The sequence below is a fragment of the Grammomys surdaster genome, unplaced genomic scaffold, assembly GCF_004785775.1.
Source record: "Grammomys surdaster isolate TR1022 unplaced genomic scaffold, NIH_TR_1.0 371, whole genome shotgun sequence".
NCBI lineage: Eukaryota > Metazoa > Chordata > Mammalia > Rodentia > Muridae > Grammomys > Grammomys surdaster.
This window is the reverse complement of record NW_021604790.1, coordinates 6,037,511-6,059,038: the sequence shown is the minus strand read 5'-3', so window position 1 is coordinate 6,059,038 and position 21,528 is coordinate 6,037,511. Positions and strand designations below refer to the sequence as shown.

At 49.5% G+C, this 21,528-nt stretch overlaps 3 protein-coding genes across 9 annotated transcripts in view; 2 read left to right on the top strand and 1 right to left on the bottom strand.

Moving 5' to 3' along the window:
* Strada (STE20 related adaptor alpha) overlaps positions 1-1,947 on the top strand; it is a 29,654-nt gene extending 27,707 nt beyond the window's left edge. For all 6 annotated transcript variants that reach the window (XM_028780398.1, XM_028780401.1, XM_028780396.1 and 3 more), the window contains 3 exons: positions 262-503; positions 770-812; positions 1,075-1,947. In XM_028780398.1, coding sequence (XP_028636231.1) covers positions 262-503; positions 770-812; positions 1,075-1,227 — 438 coding nt within the window. In that variant the 3' untranslated portion in view covers positions 1,228-1,947. The remainder of the gene's footprint in view (positions 1-261; positions 504-769; positions 813-1,074) is intronic.
* A 2,559-nt stretch (positions 1,948-4,506) lies between these two features.
* On the top strand, positions 4,507-6,616 carry Limd2 (LIM domain containing 2). 2 transcript variants are annotated; one of them, XM_028780588.1, is made up of 5 exons: positions 4,507-4,582; positions 5,195-5,289; positions 5,432-5,476; positions 5,564-5,703; positions 5,804-6,616. In XM_028780588.1, the coding sequence occupies exons 2-5, from the start codon at positions 5,248-5,250 to the stop codon at positions 5,961-5,963; spliced, it is 387 nt and encodes a 128-aa protein (XP_028636421.1). In that variant the 5' UTR covers positions 4,507-4,582; positions 5,195-5,247; the 3' UTR covers positions 5,964-6,616. The 2 variants fall into 2 exon arrangements, with proteins under 2 accessions (XP_028636421.1, XP_028636420.1); XM_028780587.1 differs by lacking the exon at positions 4,507-4,582 and having other exon boundaries at positions 5,056-5,289.
* A 1,620-nt stretch (positions 6,617-8,236) lies between these two features.
* Positions 8,237-21,528, bottom strand: part of Map3k3 (mitogen-activated protein kinase kinase kinase 3) — a 66,371-nt gene continuing 53,079 nt past the window's right edge. The window contains exons 7-16 of the mRNA XM_028780374.1: positions 21,284-21,417; positions 18,540-18,613; positions 16,196-16,263; positions 15,895-15,987; positions 15,087-15,278; positions 14,330-14,478; positions 13,641-13,772; positions 13,026-13,155; positions 12,395-12,572; positions 8,237-10,930 (exon numbers count right to left, since the gene is read on the bottom strand). Of these exons, the coding sequence (XP_028636207.1) occupies positions 10,702-10,930; positions 12,395-12,572; positions 13,026-13,155; positions 13,641-13,772; positions 14,330-14,478; positions 15,087-15,278; positions 15,895-15,987; positions 16,196-16,263; positions 18,540-18,613; positions 21,284-21,417 (1,379 nt within the window). The 3' untranslated portion in view covers positions 8,237-10,701. The remainder of the gene's footprint in view (positions 10,931-12,394; positions 12,573-13,025; positions 13,156-13,640; positions 13,773-14,329; positions 14,479-15,086; positions 15,279-15,894; positions 15,988-16,195; positions 16,264-18,539; positions 18,614-21,283; positions 21,418-21,528) is intronic.

The following is a 21,528-nucleotide window of genomic DNA, read 5'->3' as shown; positions in this document are numbered from 1 at the left end:
CTAGACCCTCCCTCATCAGTCACTCGTTCAGGAAGTTCTCTATAGGCTTGCCTACAGCCTGTTCTTGTGGAGGTGTTTTCTCATGAGGCTCCCTCCTCTCAGATGACTCTACTTTGTGTCAAATATACATAAACCTAGCCAGCACATCCAACATCTGTCTTCTCTGCCAGAGAGCCCATTTGTTCAAGGGAGGGGGGGATATTTGTGAGGAGACTCTTGACCTTCCTGGCCTCTCAGTCCAGACCCGTCTCTCTTCCCTAGATGCTGCTAGAGAAGCTAAATGGCACAGTGCCCTGCCTACTAGACACCAGCACCATCCCCGCGGAGGAGCTGACCATGAGTCCCTCCCGCTCTATTGCCAACCCTGGCCTGAATGACAGCCTGGCTGCTGGTAGCCTCCGGCCTTCCAATGGTGACTCACCTTCCCACCCCTACCACCGAACCTTCTCACCTCACTTCCACAACTTTGTGGAGCAGTGCCTTCAGCGCAACCCTGACGCAAGGTACCCTGCTGGCCATTGGGTGGGCTTCCAGGAGCAGTGGGAGCTTAGGGGCTGCAGCCACTATTCCAGAGGCTGTGACTCTTAAGTGGATACCTGGAAACCCAGCAAGAAGAATCAGCTTCCTGTTAAGAAACTAGCGAGGGTGGCTTTAGCTCTTCATTACTGGGAGAGTTGAGATAGGAGAGGGTCTCTGAGGAGAGGGTGAGTGTCTGAGCTTGGACAGCTGAGCCCAGGGGTCATATAGATCTCTTCCCCTTTGTCTCCAGGCCAAACGCCAGTACCCTCCTGAACCACTCCTTCTTCAAGCAGGTAAGGTAGCTCCCTGGCTCTCTGCCGCTACTCCCTGTGACTCCAGCTACCGAACCCTTAGGTGCAGTTAGGTATTCTTCCTCTGCCTGTCTGAACTAGTGGGATAGCTATGCTTCTGAAGCTCTGAGAGACACTGTCCTTCCTTTCCTTGTTGGCTCCAGGACACCACGGGGCAGGAACTATGGCCTGGTAACCGAAGGCCCTGTGGTGTCCTGGTGGCCTGAATTGTAGGGTCCATATCCAACTTGGCTCTCTCCCTCAGATCAAGCGACGGGCTTCAGAGGCTTTGCCTGAGCTGCTCCGCCCAGTCACTCCTATCACCAACTTTGAGGGCAGCCAGTCTCAGGATCACAGTGGAATCTTCGGCCTGGTGACAAACCTGGAAGACCTGGAGGTGGATGACTGGGAGTTCTGAGTCTCTGCAGCCTGCACCCTCCAGCTGGGGTGGGTGTGAGCCTGGGACCTTCGTGAGGACCAGCTTCTGCCTCTGGCTGCAGACTGGGCTCAAAGGACATTCTACTGGCAGAGCTGCTGGCTACTTGAAAGGACATTCTAGAAGGGACTTCACTGTTTTTGTGGCTTTTGAGACCCAGGGATTCCCAGTCACCAGGGATTTGGAGAGACCGGAAAGCTGACATCCTGTTGTGTGAGCTCAGGGGACCTCCTTAGAAGGAAGAAATGCTGCATTGGCCCCGAGGCTCAAGGCCAAGCCTACAGTAACTCTTGACCCAGGGAACTTCACATCCTCTTCCAACACTTGCTCTCAGCTAGCCTGTTCCCTCATTCCTCTGCTCCCAGATCCTGTAGGGCTGAAAGGGGACAAGTCCTAAGCAGTCTGCCCCTGCCCAGCCCTCAGGCACCTCCCCAGTTCCGAGCACCAGGTCAGTTAAGGCTGGGACTGGCTATCCTAATCTCCACCTCTCCTGGGCCGGAACACCTGAAACCATCTTAGCTAGTTTTTTTATTACACTCCTTTCCCAGGAGCCCATTGTAATGCCTCCTGCCACCTGCTGCCTTGGTTCCCCCTCCAAGGGTCAGACAAGCCACCTCGCCTGAGGGCTTCAGAGTCCTTCTTATGTTGTTTTAGTTTCATTGTCAAGCAAATTAAAATTTTCAGAGTATGTTGGGAATGGCATCAGTGTTCCCATGTGCAGAGAGGCTGTATGTTGGCTTCTAGGATTGCCAGGCCGGCTCGGCTGCACGTCACTGCTTCTCCAAGAGTGGGCTAAATGAGTGTGTCCCGGCGATTTCTTTCATAAGCATACATACCAGTTTCTTAGAAAACTGGTCGTAGAAACAACCGTGGTCTCTTAATTCCCTAGAGTTTCAGTATTAAATTTATTATTAGTATTAAATTTTGCCCTTGCTGGCAAAATTATCCAGCAAGGGCACCAGTGCTGGCCACTAATCAAGCCCACCTCTGGGCAGCAAAGGGTGGAAGACTTTGTCTTGTAACCTGATGTGCGTCTCCTTATGGTTGGTACTAATATAATACCCAGCAAGCGTAACCTAAGAACCTGTCGTCCTGGCAGCCAGAGACTAGGAGCAAAGGGACCTGTTCTAACCCTGTTTCTGTGCATGCCCATGTGTATAACCCCAGCTCAGCGTTTTCCACCTTGCTAGTCCCTGGGTGAGGCCCTCACCTCCTCTGGCTGAGGTCCTACACCCATCCCTCTTTCTGAGGTGTCTCAGACGATCAAATACTCCCCTAAGAACACTTTCCATTTTCTTAGGAAGTGTTACAGTTGAGGCTGGGAGTTCGGCTTGGGTTGGCAGAGTACTCACAGCATACTTGCACCATGTTTGATCACCAGCTCCTCAGAACTTTATACACTGGGCCTGGTGCATGGTACATTATAAACCCAGCACTTGGGATAGAGACAAGAAGATAGGCACTGAACATCACCCTCAGCTACATAGCTGGGTCGAGGCCAGCCTAGGCTAGAGACCTTGTCTAACAACTACAGAGCATTTAAAGGAACTTTAAAAAAAAATTCCTACTGGAGGTGGGCTAGGGGACCTGAGATGGCATGTGACAAAGGCCAGTGTGACGCTCCAACGCTTCTTCTAGCCCGTCCTCAACTTGTTTGGCTCTCAGATACTTAAATTTTATTTTATTTTGATGTGTGTGCCGGTGTGTGCCAGGATATGACTTGTAGCTCAGGGTGTCCTCAATCTCAGAACGCCATGGCACAGGCCCACAGCTAGCTGCTTTTGATCCTTCTGCACTGCCTTCCTCTAGTCAACTGCTGACTGTGGTAGCTCCCTCCAGCTCTGCCCACAGATGGGCCCAGCAAGCGGGGCTGCCAGTCAGTGCCCAGGAGCAGCCTCCTGGTGTCCCTGAGGGCTTCACCTTTCTTGTACCAAACAGCTCTCTTGGAGAATCTGATGATCGGTGTGGACAATTTCCCCCAGGAAGTGTACCCCCTAGTTGTGATGGAACACCCTTCAGGAAGTCCACAGCTGAGCCTCAGTGCAGGCAAAACCTGAGGCTGAAGGAGAAAACTGAAGCACAGTGTGGGTGTATTAGCACCACAGTGGGGGGCGGGTGGGGATGGGTGATACAGCCTGCAGCCTCCCTGTTCCCCTGACAGGCAGGAGGCGGTAAGTTGTTCTGTTCCCCGACACGCGTGGGCCCGCGCTAGAGCCACCAGTTCTATTCCTGTTACAGGGGTGTGGAAATGTGCCGCTGAGGGCTGCGTGCTTCGTGAAACAGTCTACAGCTGGGCTTCAGGCAAAGCCTCCAGCAGAGGTTCGTGCCCTAGATGCTGCCTAGAGGCCTTCCAGTGCTGTCCTCAAGCCTGCTGCGCAGTGGGCTGGGGTGGAGCGGCAGGCAAGAGCAGCTTCTTGCTGCACTTTGTTCTCCAAACAACTCCAGTCTAAACGGCTCTCTGCTCCCTTAGTTGGAACAAGGTGTGCTTGATGTGAGGAAGCGGGTCATTTCAGATAAGGGCTTGACTTGGGCCATGGCAAGGCCAGAGGTTACTAATCCCACAAAATCTGGTCACAGAAACCATTTAGGATGCCCGGCTTAAGAGGGTTGGTGATTTCGGAAACCACAGGGCTGAAGTTCTCGGGTAGCGGACCTGTCACACCCCTTCATATAGTGGCATCGGCCCACCGCCGGCCCCCTTGGCCTAACATCGGGGTATATGGAGGGGCTACAAGCCGCCTCCATCTTCCTCTGTAGCACTCCGTGGCTGCCAGTGGATCTGCCTCCAGAGACCCCACAGTGGGGTAACTCAAGCTACTGGGTCTTAAGAACACAAGAAGGGGGCGGAGCTAATGGGACTCCGCGTTCACAATGGCTAACGGGTAAACCGAGGCAGTAAAGGCCCAGGCCATTTCTGAAGGTCCGCGCTGGGAGAGCCTTGCGTGGCGACCGTAGGCTGAACTCGTCTCCTCGTGAGATATGCGATTCGGTCCCCGCCGTCGTCCCTTCTCCACGAGCGACAGAGGAGGTTGGTTCCGGGAGGCCGGCAAGCGGGGAGGCGAAAGCGGTGTAGGGGCAGACAAAGGCGGGGGGGACGGGGAGCAAGGCAAAGACAAAGCACAGAGGGGGGTCGGCGGCGGCTTCTCCCGGAGGCGGCCCCGGGCGCGCGGAGCCAATGGGCGGGCGCGGGGCGGGGGCCGGCGGGGGCGGCGCCGCGGTGAGGCGGAGGCTGCCGCTCGGGGACCACTGGCAGCGGCGGCAGCTCGCGCCCGCGCCTCTTGCACCCGAGGCGGTCCCCCAGCGACCGACCCCCGCCCCGCGGCGCAGGCCGGGCCCGGTGAGACCCACGGCGGCCGGGGGGAGGGGCGCGGAGCGTTGCGGGGCCTACGCCGCCTGGCGGTTCGCGCGTTTCGCTCGCCCGGACCCCGAGGCTCGCGTCGGTCCCGCAGGGCCGGCCCATGGTGGGGTGGGGATTCGGGGTCTGGGGTCCCGAAGAGCGGGCGCGGAGGCAGCGCAGCCTGGCCAGGCAGGAGGTCGGGCCCAGCGCTGTCCAGGGACTGGACGTCTAAGCCCGGTGCGGGTGAGCGCGGGTCAGGCGGTACCCGGCCCGGACCTCTGCTGACCTCCCTTCACCCCAGGCAGGGTCTCTGCCTGTGGGAAGCACAGCCAGAGACCGTGGAGCCCCCTGTCCCTGGCCACTCTCACTAACTTTGTTCTGTCCCCACATATGTTTTCACTCAGGGACACCCACCCCCCACCCTTGGGGGCTGAATGAGGGGCGGGCAGGCTGTTGGGGTGGGTGAGGGGCGGAAGTGGCAAGACCCAGAGCAACAGGAAATGACTTAGGGAAAGTCCCAACCGCAGCCCCCCAACCCCCTGCCTAAAAACACCCCAGCCTGCAGGGTGGGGGAGGGCTCGTGGGGCCCCACTGACTGACTTCCCCTTGCAGAACCCTCTTGGCTCGGCGTCTCCTCCAGGGCCGCCAAGCACCTCTGAAGAGCCATGTTCCAGGCTGCCGGAGCCGCCCAGGCCACCCCCTCTCATGTAGGTGACCAGTCAGGTGGGGAGGGGTAAAGGGGACAGGAGCAGCTTGTTTGCTTGGCACCTTGTGCCACCTCTTGAGTGCCCCTGGGATCTGGGCTGGGCCACCGGAGAGCTGACCCCTCTGACTGCTCCTCTTCCCCAGGAAGCCAAAGGCAGCAGCGGCAGCAGCACGGTGCAGCGGTCTAAGGTAGGGTCCTGAGGGTGGGCGTGGGTGGAGGAAAGGGTCGATGCTGCTCCCGCTTCTTGCTCAGTGTACTCTGCTCCCACTCCACAGTCCTTTAGCTTGCGGGCTCAGGTGAAGGAGACCTGTGCAGCCTGCCAGAAGACTGTGTACCCTATGGAGCGGCTGGTAGCAGACAAGCTCATTTTCCACAACTCTTGTTTCTGTTGCAAACACTGCCACACCAAACTCAGGTGCGCTCCTGCCCTGTTGTGGCCTGCCCACTTACTTGCCCACCCTACCCTGCCTTCCTGCCGTGACCCAGACTGACCCAGCTGTTCTCTGCTTCCACAGCCTGGGCAGTTATGCTGCAATGCACGGTGAATTTTACTGCAGACCTCACTTTCAGCAGCTGTTTAAGAGCAAAGGCAACTACGATGAGGGGTTTGGTCGTAAACAGCACAAGGAGCTCTGGGCCCACAAGGAGGTGGACTCAGGCACCAAGACAGCCTGAGACCCCTTTAACATCCATTCCCTCCCAGCACATGGCCTACAGCTGGGCAGTGGGAAGGAGGTTAACCTGGGCTTGGGGGAGCAGGGTGGGAAAGGATGAGGCTCCCTCAGACAGGTTTCAGGCTTAAGGCTCTGCTCCAGGACTCCTTACTTTTCCTATAGGAGGTTGACGTTGGGAACCAGAATTGGAATTTTCACCATACTGGCTTCCTTTAGCCCATCTCACCTCACCCCATGGCTCCCTGGGAGGCCCACAAGCCCAGCTTCCCTATTTAGGTGCCTTTTCTCCAGCAAGGAGTCAGCATGCCCTCCTCAGGGTCCCAAGCTCCCTCACTGCCACCTGGGCCTTGTGTACCCCCTTGACTCCCCATCTACCTCTGCCCCTTAGCCTGGTTGTGAGCCACAGAGACTGGAAGAGGGAGTGCCATCTGCTGAGCCTCATAGATGCCATCTCGATGGTGGGGGGGGGGGGGGAGGGGGCTGGGGAAGAGGCAAAACAGCCTGCAGCCTTCAGGGTCTGGGGGTCCCTTGCACCACAAAGCTAAAGCTCTTGCTAGAGCCTCAGCTGACAGGCTCAGCAATAGCCTATGCTCCCCCTCTGTTGTGCTGTTCTGACTGTTGTGATCAACCCCGTTTTAAAAATGTTTAAACAGATCTTGACTCTTCTATTATGTGGCCTGATGGGGGGTTTTGTGGCAGGTATGCTGCAGACTCATCACAGGGATGGGAATGGGGGACAGCCCATAATACTCCTGGCCTTGAAGGGGCTGGATGATGGTTGTCAGAGAAGTATTATCTAGAAAAACTAGTGTCTGCTACCTTAGGGTGTCTGCTGTCAATCCTGATATCCCACTGTGTACCTTGTCCCAGAGAAGCCAGGCACACTGACTCACAAGCACACAATTGGTTTTGGTTTTTGAGACACGGTCTCATGGAGTATGTCGCCCTGATTGGCCTAGAACTCAAGAGATCTGACTGCCTCTGCTTCCAAAGTGCTGGGATTAAAGACGTGTCATCCAGGCCTGGCCTCAGTTCTTCAGAGGTTAATTTACTACACTTGAGTAGAGTGGAGTGTAAACCAGAACCTTTCTGACTTGGCCAAGACTTTGTTTATCTGCCCTTCTGCTAGCTGATTCCAGCTGTCCAGTTTCCTCCTAGCCCTTTACCCTAGAAATTTGCAAGGAATGGTGGGAATCCATAGACTAGTGCTGCAAAGTCCAGTGGCTTCCACCTTTTCTTTCTCCTCATTACTGTCATCTTCTTAGAGCCTCTTCTAAGTGGGATGTCACAAGCTACTGTGCCAAGACCTCCGGGGCAAACTTTGTGCCTCTGAGAGTTCATGCACACTGAGGGATGATAACTCACAGCAGAGGAGCAAGGCAAGTGTGAAGATGCTCCCTCAGTGGAAGCCTGAGTTGTCCTGCCCCAGGTCCTACTGTCTGACTTCTGCAAATTGCCAATGAGACAGATGAATTGGTGAGCAAGAGGTCAAAGACAGCTAGCCAGTCTAGCCTCTGGTCTTGCTGATGGGCGAATCACTGTGGACTGTTCCTTCAGGTGGGCATTTGGGAAGCAGGCATGACAAAGCCTTGGATTTATGGGGACAAGGATGGTCTCTTGCTGCAGGTAAGAAGCAGTGGCTGAGCCGGGCAGTGGTGGCGCACGCCTTTAATCCCAGCACTTGGGAGGCAGAGGCAGGCAGGTTTCTGAGTTCGAGGCCAGCCTGGTCTACAAAGTGAGTTCCACGATAGCCTGGGCTTTACAGAGAAACCCTGTCTTGAAAAATCAACAACAAACAAACAAAAAAAGAGTGGCTGGGCATGGCAGAACATACTTTTAATACCAGCACTCAGGAGGCAGAGGCAGGTGGATCTCTGTGCATTCAAGATCAGCCTGGTCTATATAGTGAGTTCCAGGACAGCAGAGCTACATAGTGAGACCTTGCCTATGACTGATGTTCTGTAAGAATGGGACCAAGGGAAGCCCCTCTGGGCCAGGAAGACGCCTGCCATGAATGGTCCTAGGAACTCAGCTACTGATATATTCAGCTCAGATGGACAACCAGTGCTGTCCCAATGAAGCACTGGGATAAGAGGGAAGGAGAGGAAAGACGGATTAGCAATGATGCTTGGCCAAGTCATTACAGGCCCCCACTTTTGGCAGCCATTTCCAGTTCTATTTAAGAGGCCTACATTTGGTGTTAGGCATTGTACCCAACTCATCCCTGTAAGGATCCCACCACCACTTTCAACCAAAAGCATGGTCACAGGACCCTTCTGGTATAAATGATCCCTTTTATTGTAAGTAATGCACTGGCCTGGCTTTGCACTGCAAGCCCTCAGTCAAGATATAGTCAAATAACTATGGCTGCAGGTTCTTCTGCACAATCCACAATTCAGACACAGACAGAGCTGGGTGAGTGGGAGGGGCAGGAGGGTGGCAGCATGTACCTGACCCAGGCCTGGCCCTTCCATATGGGGTTGGTAAAGGCAGATAAACCCCATGGAATGAAGAACAAATGGTGGCATAGCATCTTTGCACAGCAGGCCAAGGGCTGCTAGGAAACCACCCTTCATAACCTTTGGGCCCAGGCCATCCCGGAGGCCCACAACTTCTCATCTGGATTTGTTAATAAGAAAAAATAAATTAATAGCTTGGTCCTGAGGATGCTGAACCAGCATGTCCACAGTTTTTGGCACAAAAAAAAGGGGTCTTTTTTTTCCTTTGGAGTGCAGGATTTGTTGGCTTACTTTTAAGTTCATTTTAGAAATGTTCCCTATGAGGTAATAAGCTCCCCCCAGGGGGAACATGGGGGTGCGGAGCTCTGTGAGAGCCTGAACCTGTGACAAGCAGAGTTGTCTCATCTAACATCTTGTCAGCCCACCAAGCTCTATTTCTTCTGGATTTGGGGTGTGGACAGGGATAGGCTAAGGGGTGCTATATAGCCATCAGGATGGGGTCATGGAGAGGCTGAGCTGCCTTTTGGCAGCTTTGGTCTAGAAGAGGGGCCAGTCCCTACTTTGGGCAAGGCTGAGGTGGAAAGCAAGACTTTGCTCACTGGCTTCAGAGCAGTTAGAGAGTGGCCTGACAGATCCCCAAGGGAAAGGAAATAAAACAGAGGGGCCCAGGCCCAATTGGCACCATGCAACACACATATCTGCAAAACCAGCTGCTTTCAATTTCTGTTCTCTCTTCAGGAGTCCATCACCAGTAACAGTCTAGAATTGATATATATAAAAACCATCAAATATGGATCTGAGATATAAATTAACAAGTACAAGGCCTCACATTACATGATGTGAAAAGGCTAAAAACACCGATAGAAACTACATTCATAAAAGTGCATCGTCAACATACAACGAAGGCTTTGGCTTGTTCTGTGCCCATGGGGAAGTGGGCATGGCTGGCAAAGAGCTGCCTGGGACTAATCCCCAGCTCCCTGGAGATACCCATCCCTGGGCACTGGCTTTTTTTTCTTTCTTTCTTTTAATGATAACTCCCAAGAAACTTAGGAGTTGGGAGGGAGGAGCTCTAGCAATAGGCACATTTGGAGGGGAAGAAAGGGGCTGGAAGAAAGGACCAGCACCCAGGCTGAGGTAAATATGGCCAACTCTAAGCTGCTTAGAGATAACTCTTTCCCTAACCCCTGCTGGTACCCTCCCTTGTAGGAGGAACAAGAAGGGAATGAGGCTGATGACAAGTGGACAAGGCAGGCTAAGGAACACAGCTGGTGGCTTTGGACACGGTTGTGGCAGCACAAGGATTTTCTGCCCCATGGAGTGGGCTCAGGCCTTATAGGTTTAAGATTGCAGACAGCCTGAGACAACCCCCTGCACTTTGTTGAGTTGCCCAGAGCCAGGTGCCCTGACTCATGTTGTGTACTTCCTCTGCTCCAGTGAGGGAACAGACACCAGGCCAGGGGTGGAGGCCATCAGCTCTTCCATCCAGTCCACGGCCTAAGCCCACATGGGTCTCCAGAGCTCAGAGGGCAAAGTCTCCAGTTTAAAAACTGGGAAGAGCATAGGAGCAACTCCAACTTGTAAAACAGAGACAATTGCATTGACAAGACTGGGTCTCCCCAGTTTTTGGAGGCAGCTCCATTTCTCAGGCCCTGCTTATCGGGATAGCTCCTCCTTCCCAGAATAAGGCAGCATACAGTTGCTTCATTCATCTTTGGTAAGACAGGACTGACACCATATACCTGGAAGCTCTTAGTGGGGGTAGCCCAAGCCTCTACCTTCTGTTGGCTGGGGGATGCTGGGCTTTTTACCTCAGGCTTGTGTGGGCTCATGCAGCCCAGAGATACGCTGGTGGTCTTCAAACATTGGGAGAGAAACAAAGTAACACTCTGAATGAAGTAACACTATTCATACCCTTGAGTAGTCCTGTGCCCCAGTCCCTCTTGACTTCAGTGCTGTCCACAGTGTTAGGACACACCTGAGGGCAGGCAGGACCATGGCCGTCTTGCATACTGTTCCCAGCCCTTCCCGTCACACTGAGCTTAGGATGCCAAAGCTCTGGGTCTTACAGGCTGGAGCTCCCAGTCTTGATGCCAGAGCTATCCCATCCTGTCTTTGAGTCCCAAGGGCAGATGGGGCACAGACAAACAATGGCTGGACCGACGCTCCACTGGTCTGGTCTATAGCCTTGCCTGGAAGAAGCAGCAACTTCACTGAGCCTGACAGCAGCCCCTTGCCTGCTCAGCAGGTGGCAGCTGGCAGCAGCATAGCCTTGAGAGCTCAGTACACCAGCTGTGCAAAGTGGTGTGTGAGCAGCTCCTCAGCTGAGGGTCTCTGGCGAGCTTCCACAAATATGCGCCTCAGGAAGTCCCTGCCGTGTTCTGAGATGTGAGAGGGCAGCTGAGGATTGGTAGGCTGGGTGGCAATCTTGAAAATGGCAGCCATAGCTTCATACTCTGCCCAAGGTGGTTTCTCTGTCAGCATCTCCACCACAGTACAGCCCAGGCTCCTGGAAGAGAGACCCTTATGTCATCTGTCAGCCAGCTTCAGGCTCTCAGCCACTCTATATACTGTGATGGAAGGAGGTATCTTTCTCAGATCACACTGAAGGACAATCGGGCCAAGCTAAAGGTTGTTAGGGTTACACATACATGCTGCCATGCACAGATGTCACTTGGGTATTCACTGAGACTGGGCTGTCTGCATTTCTTCCTATGTCTCTTTTGTGTGACAGACTGAACCCAAGGCCTTGTGTGTATTTAGCACAGTCAATACTATTAAGCACAGCTACCCCAAGCTGTTTGTGCTTCTTGGCATCTGGTCCCCTGTTCCTTGACAAACTCACTCTAACCTGTGTATCTTCTGCCACATCTCCCACTACCCACTCTGACCTACCTTTCTTTTATAGGGACCTCATCCTAACTCCAGGCCCACCCAGATACTTCAGGGTAGTGCCTCACAATTACAGAAGCCCTGCTGCCATATAGGTTACATGTATAGGTTTTGGCAGTTAGGATTTAGACACCTTTGGTGGATGACGACCCATGATAACTTTGCAAGGAGAATTGTTCTTGTAATTCTTGGGTTCTTTCTAAAGTCAGATATAAAGTCAGATATAAAGTTAAGTAAGTCAAATGCAAGCCATTTGGGCACAATAAGGGACTGAGTTTACTCATTTAGAGACAAACATAGACCTTCAGAATAGATCATGTGCTGTGTGTGTGTGTGTATGTGATATGTATGTGAGCATGTCTGTATTTGAACATGCAGAGACAGGCAGGACAGTGTCTCTCACTAAAATGGAAGGTTGCTTTTGTGGTTAGACTGGTCAGAGCTGTCTGCCTCCCAGTGCTGGAGTTACACGCACGCCTGGCTTTCATGTGGAGCTAGGGGGTCTGAGCTCAGGTCCTCACCCTTTATACATTAAGTATTCTTACCCATCAAGCCGTCCTCCCTAGCCCTAGAACCTGCCTTGTTTCTTTTCTTTTCTCCTTCCTTCCTTCTTCCCTCCCTCCCTCCCTCCCTCCCTCCCTCCCTCCCTCCCTCCCTCCTTCCTTCCTTCCTTCCTTTCTGACATGGTCTCATTATGTTCTTGGCTGTCCTGGAACTCACTATGTAGACGAGGCTGGCCTCGAACTCAGAGATCTAATTGCCTCTGTCTCCCCAGTGCTGGTATTAAAGGGATTAACCACTAGGCCCAACCCCAAAGAGGTCTATCATACATGAGGGATTTAGACTACCGTGGCTTAAGTCCTCAGCAATAACCTTTAGTTGTTTGGGATAAAAATCCATTCCATCTGTCAGTGTGCCCTGCATCCCCTCACCACGCTATAGAATCAATCCCTGGATGCACCAGCCAGCAAGAGTAGGTCTTCAGCCTCTCTTTCTCATATTGTCGAGTCCTCAAGTTCATGTTTGACTTAGAGATCCTTCAGCTCAGTCAGGGAAACAGATAGCATAACTGAGCACTCACCACACATCTGCCTTTCTTCCATAGCCCTCGCCACTGATGACTTCAGGACTCATCCAGTAGGGTGTGCCAGTGACAGAGCGCATGCCTGTCCCTGACATGCAGATGGTCTGTAGGCGTTTGCTGGCCCCAAAGTCCCCAAGTTTCACATTCCCAGCGGAGTCTCGGAGGATATTGGCTCCTAAGGCACAAAAGGGTAGAGGCTGCCTTATATTTCCTGTTACCTCCCCTTCCAGTTGCCCCAAAACTGTGGGAAGGCCGGAGCCACCACTGACTTAGACAGGAACTGCAGAAAGCCTCACAGTATAGGATCAGCTCCATAGTCAAGATTTGCATTTTGGACTATTTTCCCCATACTGCTTAACCAATCTGTATACTCCTTTCCAATTAAAGAAGTAATTGGGGCCCTAATTTTCAGAAAGCTCAGGGTAGTTAACAGTGATTGGTCTACTGGTAACTGAATGGTAGCCTTGAACCCAGGTCTCACTATGTAGGCTTGACTGACCTAGAACTCACTATGCTGACCAGCTGGCCTCAAAATACACAGGGCACTGCCTGAGATTAAAGGTTTGCACCACGATGCCTGGCTGAACCTAGGTCTTGATGCCTCTACCACAGCTTTCTCTCTACTTACCCTTGATGTCCCGATGGACAATCATGTTGCTGTGCAGGTATGACATGCCCTCCAGAATCTGCCGGGTATACTTGCGGGTCACACTCTCTGTCAGAGCTCCGTAGGCCTTCAACTGGTCTTTTACAGAGCCCTAATAGAACACAAGGAGTCAAGAGAGTCCCCCTTGAGGGCTGGCTGGCTGGCTTGTGAGAAGAGGCAAAGTTATTTCTAGCCCCCAGTAAAGCAGGGATTCATTTGAGTCTCATTTGCATGTATGATCCACTTTTGTCAGGAGCTGTCAGACAGCTTAGGGAAAAGCATGAACCAGTCCTTATCTTAAGCAAGTGGTAGCAAGTCCAGGTTGAGTGGATGCCCTGTTCTAGGTAAAGGTTGTGCTTACGTGACATGGACCAGCCCTTCAGGACTCTCAAGTTTGATGGAACCTGGGCCATTTCTCATCTCACACCCTCTCTGTAGTCACAGGAAGGGCCCTCCTGACATCAAATCCTGCTATCACTACTCATGGTTTCCCAGCTTATCAGATCAAACCCAGGTCAAAAGTGACTCACGCCCACAGCCACTAGCCCTAGGTCAAACCCTCTTATGTGAGTTTCACATGCATCCAAGGGCACATACCCCTGGCATATACTCCATAAATATGGTGAGGATCTTCTCAGCACGGTCCCGCAGACAGCCGTAGTACTGCACAATGCGCTCGTGCTGCAAGTTCTTCAGCAACTGGATCTCACATTCCAGAGCACTCACCTCCTAGAGAGGGACCAGTGGTCACCTAGGCACTCAAGGTCCAGTTCTGCCCACCTAGGGTCAGCTAATCATGCTGTTTCACAGGGTCTGCTTTGGGAACTTCAGCTGGGGAACAGCAAATTCAACTACATAGGCCTTGGCCACAGTGTTCAGTAGCCCTTGGGATGCAGCACTCATTGCTCAGAGGAAGGAAGGAGGGGGGGCTGTAGAAGCCTAGTTAAAGTAACTACTGTATTTGCCTATTCAAATTGCAGTAAGGTCAAATGAGTGAGATCCACAGCTTCCTCCTGGGCCATGGCACTGTTTGGGACTGGGTACAAAGAGTGCCCTTTGGGGAAGTGGTCATCACATCTCAGTTTGGGTTACTAGGGACTTTGACATGGAGGCAGTCCTCCCAAGGGCTCCAGACACTTTGGAACACTGACCCTTCACCCCTTGGCTAGAGCTAAGATGAACAGCAAGGGAGCTTGAGAAGTTGTTAGGGGAAGTAAGTTGTATCACTTTAGGCAAGTACCCAATAGGTGTTTTGGCTGGAGGTTGGTGCATGAGGAAGGCCATACCTTGCTTGTCTCAGGACTATCTGGGTCAAACTGGACCTGCTTAGAAGCAAGTTCACGACCTGTGTCCACATCATAGCACAAGTAGACCCTGCCGAAGGCACCTTGACCCAGGAGCTTCCCCCGACGCCAATTGATGGGAGCGCTAGGAGCTATGGAGAGCAGCAGGAGAGAGCCTTAGAGCATGGACTTTCTGTATTTGGACCCAGCACCATCCATCCCTTTCTTCTCTTGCAGGCCCAAGCCCTTGGTCAACAGGACCTTAAGGACAGAGTCCTGACAAACAGAAGACTAGTAAAATAGCATTCTGTGCTGATCAACTAACCTTATTTTCATAGTTCCTATGTTTGTTTTTTTGTCTGTTCATTATGATTTTAAGATAAGGTCTTGGTATATAATACAGACTGGCCTTAAACTCACTAAATAACTCAAGCTGGTTTCAAACTTTAGATCTTTCTGTCTCATCATCCTGAGTGCTGAGATTACAGGCGTGTACCATCATGCCTAGCTTGCTCCTAAATATCCAAATATGGCAAAGACTAAGAATATATTCTTTACCTTAAACATGGGAAAACTGAAGATGAAGAAATGGCTTATCATATGACCATGGGATCAGCCTATATTCTAGGCTGTGGTATCTCTTCCAAAATTCTCTCAAGAGTGGGACAGATGCACCTGAGCAGTGCACCACACACAGCTCAGCTCTCGCCCCTGCATTACAGCATCCCATAGTTCCCTCCTAATCAGGGACACTCCTCACATTTGGTTGGTACATTCCTTTCCTGCACAGTGAGGGCATTCTCGCTGTCTGCACTCCGTAGGCGCCCACGGGGGTCCAGGTATTGCACAGCTACACCCATGTTCTCGCCATTTGTGCTCAAGGACCGACTTGAGGGCACCAGAGTGAACAGGTTGCCTTGATGCCGTCGTATTCGGGGAAATGTTCTCCTGCCTGAAAGGGTACAAGAGTGAAGACAGAGCAAGTCAGAGCCTGGCCACAAACCCAGGTGTGAAAAGAGAGGACAGTGACAACCAGGTCATGTGCATCCCACCTGCCCCCACCCCCACCTGAGACATCCCAGAAAGGCTGTCCCAGCCCTCTAGGATCAAGATGAAAGTAGAAGTTCATAAGCTGCTTAGTTCAAGAAGCCCTGAACACAGGAAGACATAAGACTGAGCCTCAGGCCCAACAAAGAGGCAAATCACAGCTCAGGTATGACCTGTTCAGCATTCTGCTCCTGATCCCTCTGCCACAGCTTTATTCTATTTGCTGCTGCCACAGAAGATGACGTTAAAGAGGTGTACACCCATACATGTACTCAAAAGACAACATTCCCAGGGGAAGCATTTTCATGGAGCAACAACTCATCCCCCATATCTGGTTAGTTCCTTCTATTTTCTGCCTAAAGCTTAGAGCACAATGCCTCAGGAATAAGAGAAAATGCAGAGGCTAGAGCAACTGGTTTCCTTTCCATCCACTCCTAAACCCTCTTTTCGTGGTGGCTTTTTCCAGACAAACATTTGGTCTTTGACTAGCCATCCAGCAGGGGCCAGTGTAGAGCACTCACCGTCATTGTAGTCTTTGTGATGCACAGACACGTGGTAGCGCCTGGGATAGGTTCCGCCTTTAACTCCTTTATCATAGAGCTGGGTTTCCCGATCTGAGGAAGACAGGACAGTCAGTTACTAGACCCAGGGTGAATCAAAATGGATGACTCACTTAAGCTTCTAAGGCCTCCTGAGACTTTACAGTAGAATATCCAGGAAAATTACTATATAGTTTTGGCTTTCCAATTTAGAGGCATCTGTGGTCCCAACAAGACACTTCCCCAAGCCCTGCAGTACCCACCTAGATTCTGCAGAACTCACCTGAGCATTCCTTTCTGTTGTCTGGGAAGCTCCGGGCTCGGGACATTTGTGATTTCCTGAAAGATGGGCTAGAAAAAAACAAAAGACTATAAAGTAAACTTAAGTGCATGTCTAGAGTAGCCCACAGGACAGAAGAAGGAAGGGCACCTGAGAAGTCTCCCATTCCAAATGATGTTCAGAGAAAGAGGGGGAGAAAAGCAGCTCTACCTGGAGCCTGGTATCTCACCACCCAACTTCAGCAGCCTGAGGCCAAAAACCAGGAGGAATACCTCTACCTATTCTACTCAACTCCACCCTGGCTGTTTGCAACTTTCCATTTTTGGCCTTTTTTCTAATCTCCAATCTCTATAGCAGAAGAGCTGCAAAAACCTAACCAAACCAAACCACACCACACCACCACAACAAACCAACTTGGCCTAGGCAGTAATAAATGAAAACAATGCAGTTTAAAGACTGCTTAGTTTGAGGCAGGGTTTCTCTATGTAGCTCTGGCTATTCTAGAACTCACTCTGTAGATCAGGCTGGCCTTCAACTCACAGAGATCTGCCTGCCTCTACCTGAGTGCTGAGATTAAAGGTGTGTAACACTGCCTGGCAAAGAATGCTTTCTTATTTTACAGAATGAGCTTTCCCTCATTTAATCCTCATACCTCTGTAAGTTAGGACAAATAAAAGTAATGCAGGTACTAAATTATTGAGCAGATGCTGTGTTATTACTAGTTGATAACCTACAGGTTAAATACAACACCTCTCTCTATATGCTCAAAGACAGCCAGGAAGCAAGAGTCCATCTTTAGACCTGGTATGCTACTCCAGTGTGTTTGTTTCTATATCAGACATCCTCCTTTTAGACTACCATCTCATTTTAGAGATGTCTCGAGAAACCAAGAACCAAGAGGAAAGTGGGTAAATTAAGCTATCTTTTCCAACATCCAGTTAAATCTGAATAGACCTTTGACAGGCAAGTACCTGTGTGTGTGCATGTACTATGCGAACGTGGGTGTACATGGAAAGGCCAGAGATTGACATCTGGTATCCTTCCCAGTTGTTCTCCTTCTTATTTTTAGAGACAAAGTTTCTCATTGAACCTTGAACTTTCAGATTCAGCTAGACTGGCTGGCTAGTGAGCCTCAGTTATTCTCCCGTCTCCACCTTCCCAGCACTGGTTATACATGTGCAGTGCTGAACCCAGCTGTTTCACTTGGCATCAGGTTCACATGCTTGTATGTCAATCACTTTACTAACCAAGCTGTTTTCCTAGTCCTCCGAGTAGCTTCTGAGGGTCACAGGTTAGAACCTGTCCAGAGAATTTCAGAGGGCTGCCCTCTAGTTTCAAACAACTAGACTACCATCCTCCTTTGACATCCCAAAGTTTAGGATAATCCAAGCTAGATCAGTCCCTGTTCTGGCTGAGACCTTGCCTAGTGGTAACACTTCTTGCCATGTTTACTTGTGCCTGTTTGTTCCCTAATTGGAAAGCAAGCCCCCTCCCAAATTAACATACTAATAACTATGGATGTATTCTGTGACATTTAGAGGGACACTGGTAAGTCCACAAAATCAGCACCTTCATGGACAATTGATCACATAAGAAGGGAGCTATTCCTGTTTCCTAGCCCCAGACCTATTCCCCCATCCCCAATCAAGGAGTTCTTAGCATAAAGAGGCGATGAGCTGCTCCGAAGCCCCTTTCAAGCCAAGTTATGGCACATAGGAAACTGACGTACAAAGACTGGGAGTTCCTGACCAACTATCTAGTGAGAACTTATCTCAACAAAGCAAAATAACAAAACAAACCCTTGATACCATTAGGTGAACCATATAGCCATTTGGCTATATAAAGCATAGCACCAACTTCTACCAGTGTTAGAATAAATATTTTACATCAAGAGATAAAAGTTAGGCGGTCTGGATATTCTGTTTTCTAATTATCTAGCTTCTTATTCAATCAAAAACATTTGAAGTAAGAAAAAGACAATGGACAGACCAACCTATGTGTGAGAATCCCATTTTTCTTTCAAATTTCAACAAGCCATTGTTTCTCAATCCAAATCACAGTAACAAGTTTAAAAAGTAGGTGGAATATAGTATGTGTAAAGTCAAACCACATAAAGCACTGGGAACAACACAGCCAACAAGCGAGCTGTTCTTCTAAACTATTATTCAGTTTATTTTACTGTGTACCTAAACATTCTCAGACTGTTAGAAAATTGAGGGGTTCTCTAGAAGCACACTGTTTTAATCCTGATCCTGTGGCTGTATCAGAGATACATACTACCCAATTCTACTCTTAAAACCATTCCAAAAATGCCTACTTATTAACCCAAACCACCACAGTTCCATACCTGTCTGCTGACCTGTCCAAAGATTGGCAGCTTCCTGACAAGGAATTTTCGGCACTGCTCAGGGGATCTAGCATCTGTAAGGCAAGTCACACAATGAAACCACAGTTTGACTCAAATCCCAGCCAGCTGACCCAGGTAGAGCTAGCATGTGGTCCCTTTTGTCAAAATATGGAGGTGTCTTTGTTTCCCCATGTAGCAGAGGAAGGGTTATAGGGTACCATTTTCCTTTAGATTGAAAGGCAAGCTTCTAAGATGATGAAAAATGTTTGGCTGGCTTCTTTAGGGCTCTGTCAATAGAGCAAAGCAGAGGTACTGTTTCTCTGGTTGGCACTTTCTTGGCCCATCAAAATTAGTGCCTGGCACTTGACATGGTATTGTCCTTCATAGGTTTCCAGTGGAGTTTGGGTGGGACCTTAATGCTTCTGTTTATACTCTATAATTCACAGTTTATACAGACAAGCATTGCCCTGTTTCACAATGAACACTGCAGACCAAGAAAGGTAAGGAGACATATCCAAACTAAAAACATGGTTAGTGCACAGCTGAGGCCAGAAAAAAAAACTCCCAGCTCCTGGCTCTAAAGCAGAGGTAAGAGGCATATACATAAATTAAAATATTTTTCTAGCTTAGAGTCAAATGCAATAACAAAGAACCTTCAGAATAGATTTTTTCCCAACCAATCTCCTAAAGACTTCATTTTTTTCTTCTCTCCTGGATGTAGAAGTAGTAAAGATGGGACTGTAGCCTTCAAATTCAGAAAATGGTCATTACTCTATATCCATGGGGGCTGGTTCCAGGATTCCTGTTGATATCAGAGTCCCATATATATATATGTACTCTAGACTCTTATACAGTATTTGTAAGTAAAATACACACACACACACACACACACACACACACACACACACACACACACTCTCCACATACCCCTTCCTGTATACTTTACATTATCATGATTACTTATATATAATAGTATACCATAAATGCTGTGGAAATTTGTTAAATTATATTGTTTAGGGAATGAAAAAAAAAAGGTTGTACATGTTCAATACAGACAGTCAGTAAAAAACCCAAGAAAGAAATCTGCAGCTAAAGGCAGTCCAGCTTACTGCTCTAAACTTAAAATTACCTGGAAAGTGTACATACAGAAGAAAGAAGAGTTTAAAAGACTTCCCACATCATTTATAGCTTGAATAATTATAGGTACAGGAATCTACTCTCTGAAAAATCCCACATATGCTGGTATTGTGTGTGGAACTTGCACCTATGAGTATAGGAGCCCACTGAGCCTAGAAGAAATGCCAGATACCCCAAAGATAAAATTATATGCAATTGTAAGCCAGCCAGTCTAGGTGATAGGAACCAAATTTGGATTTTTACAAGAGTAACAAGAACTCTTAACTGCTATACCATCTTTCCAGTCTACCTTCCTTTTAAATATTTATTTTTTACTTTTATGTATGTGTCTATCTGTGTGTAGAGGGGAAATATGCAAGTGCCCACAAAGGTCAGAAGACAATGTCAGATCCCCTGCAGATGGAATTACAGGCAGTTGTGAGCTGCTTGACATAGGTGCTGGTAATCAACTCAATTCCTTGAGCCTTCTGTGACTATTTTATCCATTAGAAATCTTCCCTTCTTAAGCTAAATCTCAGAAACTTCAAACAACTTAACTCGTTGCAGTAAAGGCAAGCTGACTGAAGGGAGGGAAAGAAAGCAGAGTTCTTGACCTTACTCAGTTAATTAATCCAAAGTAAGTTTTATTAAGTAAGCTACTAGTTAAAAAACTAGCCATCAAAATGGGTTAAGCCATTGTGGTGGACACTTCATTAGGTGACCGATGGGTTACCCTTTCCTTGAGTGCAAGTAGAACTGGGACTTAGTTCTAGCCAATAAGCTAAGGCAAAGAGGCTAGGAATACTCATCCCTGTGATTACATTATGTTACAGAAGACTCCATCTTTGCAGATTGGACCACAGAGTCAGACCAGCCTTGCAGAAGGCCACACTATGAGAGGAATAAATAATAAGGAACTGCAGGCAGCCTCTAGAATCTGAGAAACTCTTTGAGCAACCTCTAGCAAAGAAAAAGGGCTACAGTCCTACCAAACACAAGGAACTTAATTGTGCTAAGAACCTCAAGCTCAGCAAAGCTTGAGTGCTACCTTGTAGCCCTGAGACTATAAGGGGAAAAAACAGTCTAGTCATGCTTGGATTTCCAATCTAAAGATACTAAAATAATAAAGATATATTGTTTTGATACCAAATCTGTAACAAACTGTTATGTAACAATAGATAGGTAATACAGCTATTGGCAAAATCATGTTATTTTACTGGACCTACAGTTTAATTTATAACACTTTCCCCACCTTCATCAAGAAATAGCAAAACTAAAATATAGCCAATGAAAAACGTAGTATATCAGTTCAAGGCTGTTCATAGTTAAAACAGCACAGTGCTGCTTTGCAAGGGGCCTAGTGAGAGACCCCTGAGTTCATTAAGTGCTCACTAGTAGGTTAACTAACATAGTGAGGTTAAGAGGTAGATCTCATCTTTAAAAAGAACTGACCTTTGGCCCTTCAAAGGAATAACCCATGTTGGGGCAGAAATGGTTCTCAAAGCACTATGGGATGGGCATCAAGTTCCTCAGATCTGTAATGGGATCACTGAGAGTCCTATCACAGTCCTGGTCTGACACAAGTCATGGTACACCCTGACACCCTATCTCCACACTCCCATACTCACACACTGCTCGCTGGTCTCTGGGATGAATTCACCTTCACTGTTGATGCTCGTATATGATCCCTGCCGGGCAATGTGCTGTTGTCGCTCAGGTACATAACCAGGGGGAGGAGAGCTTCGGCCAGGGTTCTGGGAGCCTAGAGCACAGAAAGAAGACTGTTTAACAACAGAGCCAAAATGTGGCACAGAGGGCGGGGCCAGATAGAATACTGATCCCAAGCGGTCAGGGATGCAATTTAGATGGTCAT

What these genes read in the sequence shown, in the direction of transcription:
- Limd2 (XM_028780588.1), top strand. Translation starts at nt 5,248, where the DNA reads ATGTTCCAGGCTGCCGGAGCCGCCCAGGCCACCCCCTCTCAT. An exon ending in GCACGGTGCAGCGGTCTAAG is followed by an intron (nt 5,477 to 5,563) that starts GTAGGGTCCTGA and finishes CCCACTCCACAG; the next exon opens with TCCTTTAGCTTGCGGGCTCA. An exon ending in CACTGCCACACCAAACTCAG is followed by an intron (nt 5,704 to 5,803) that starts GTGCGCTCCTGC and finishes CTGCTTCCACAG; the next exon opens with CCTGGGCAGTTATGCTGCAA.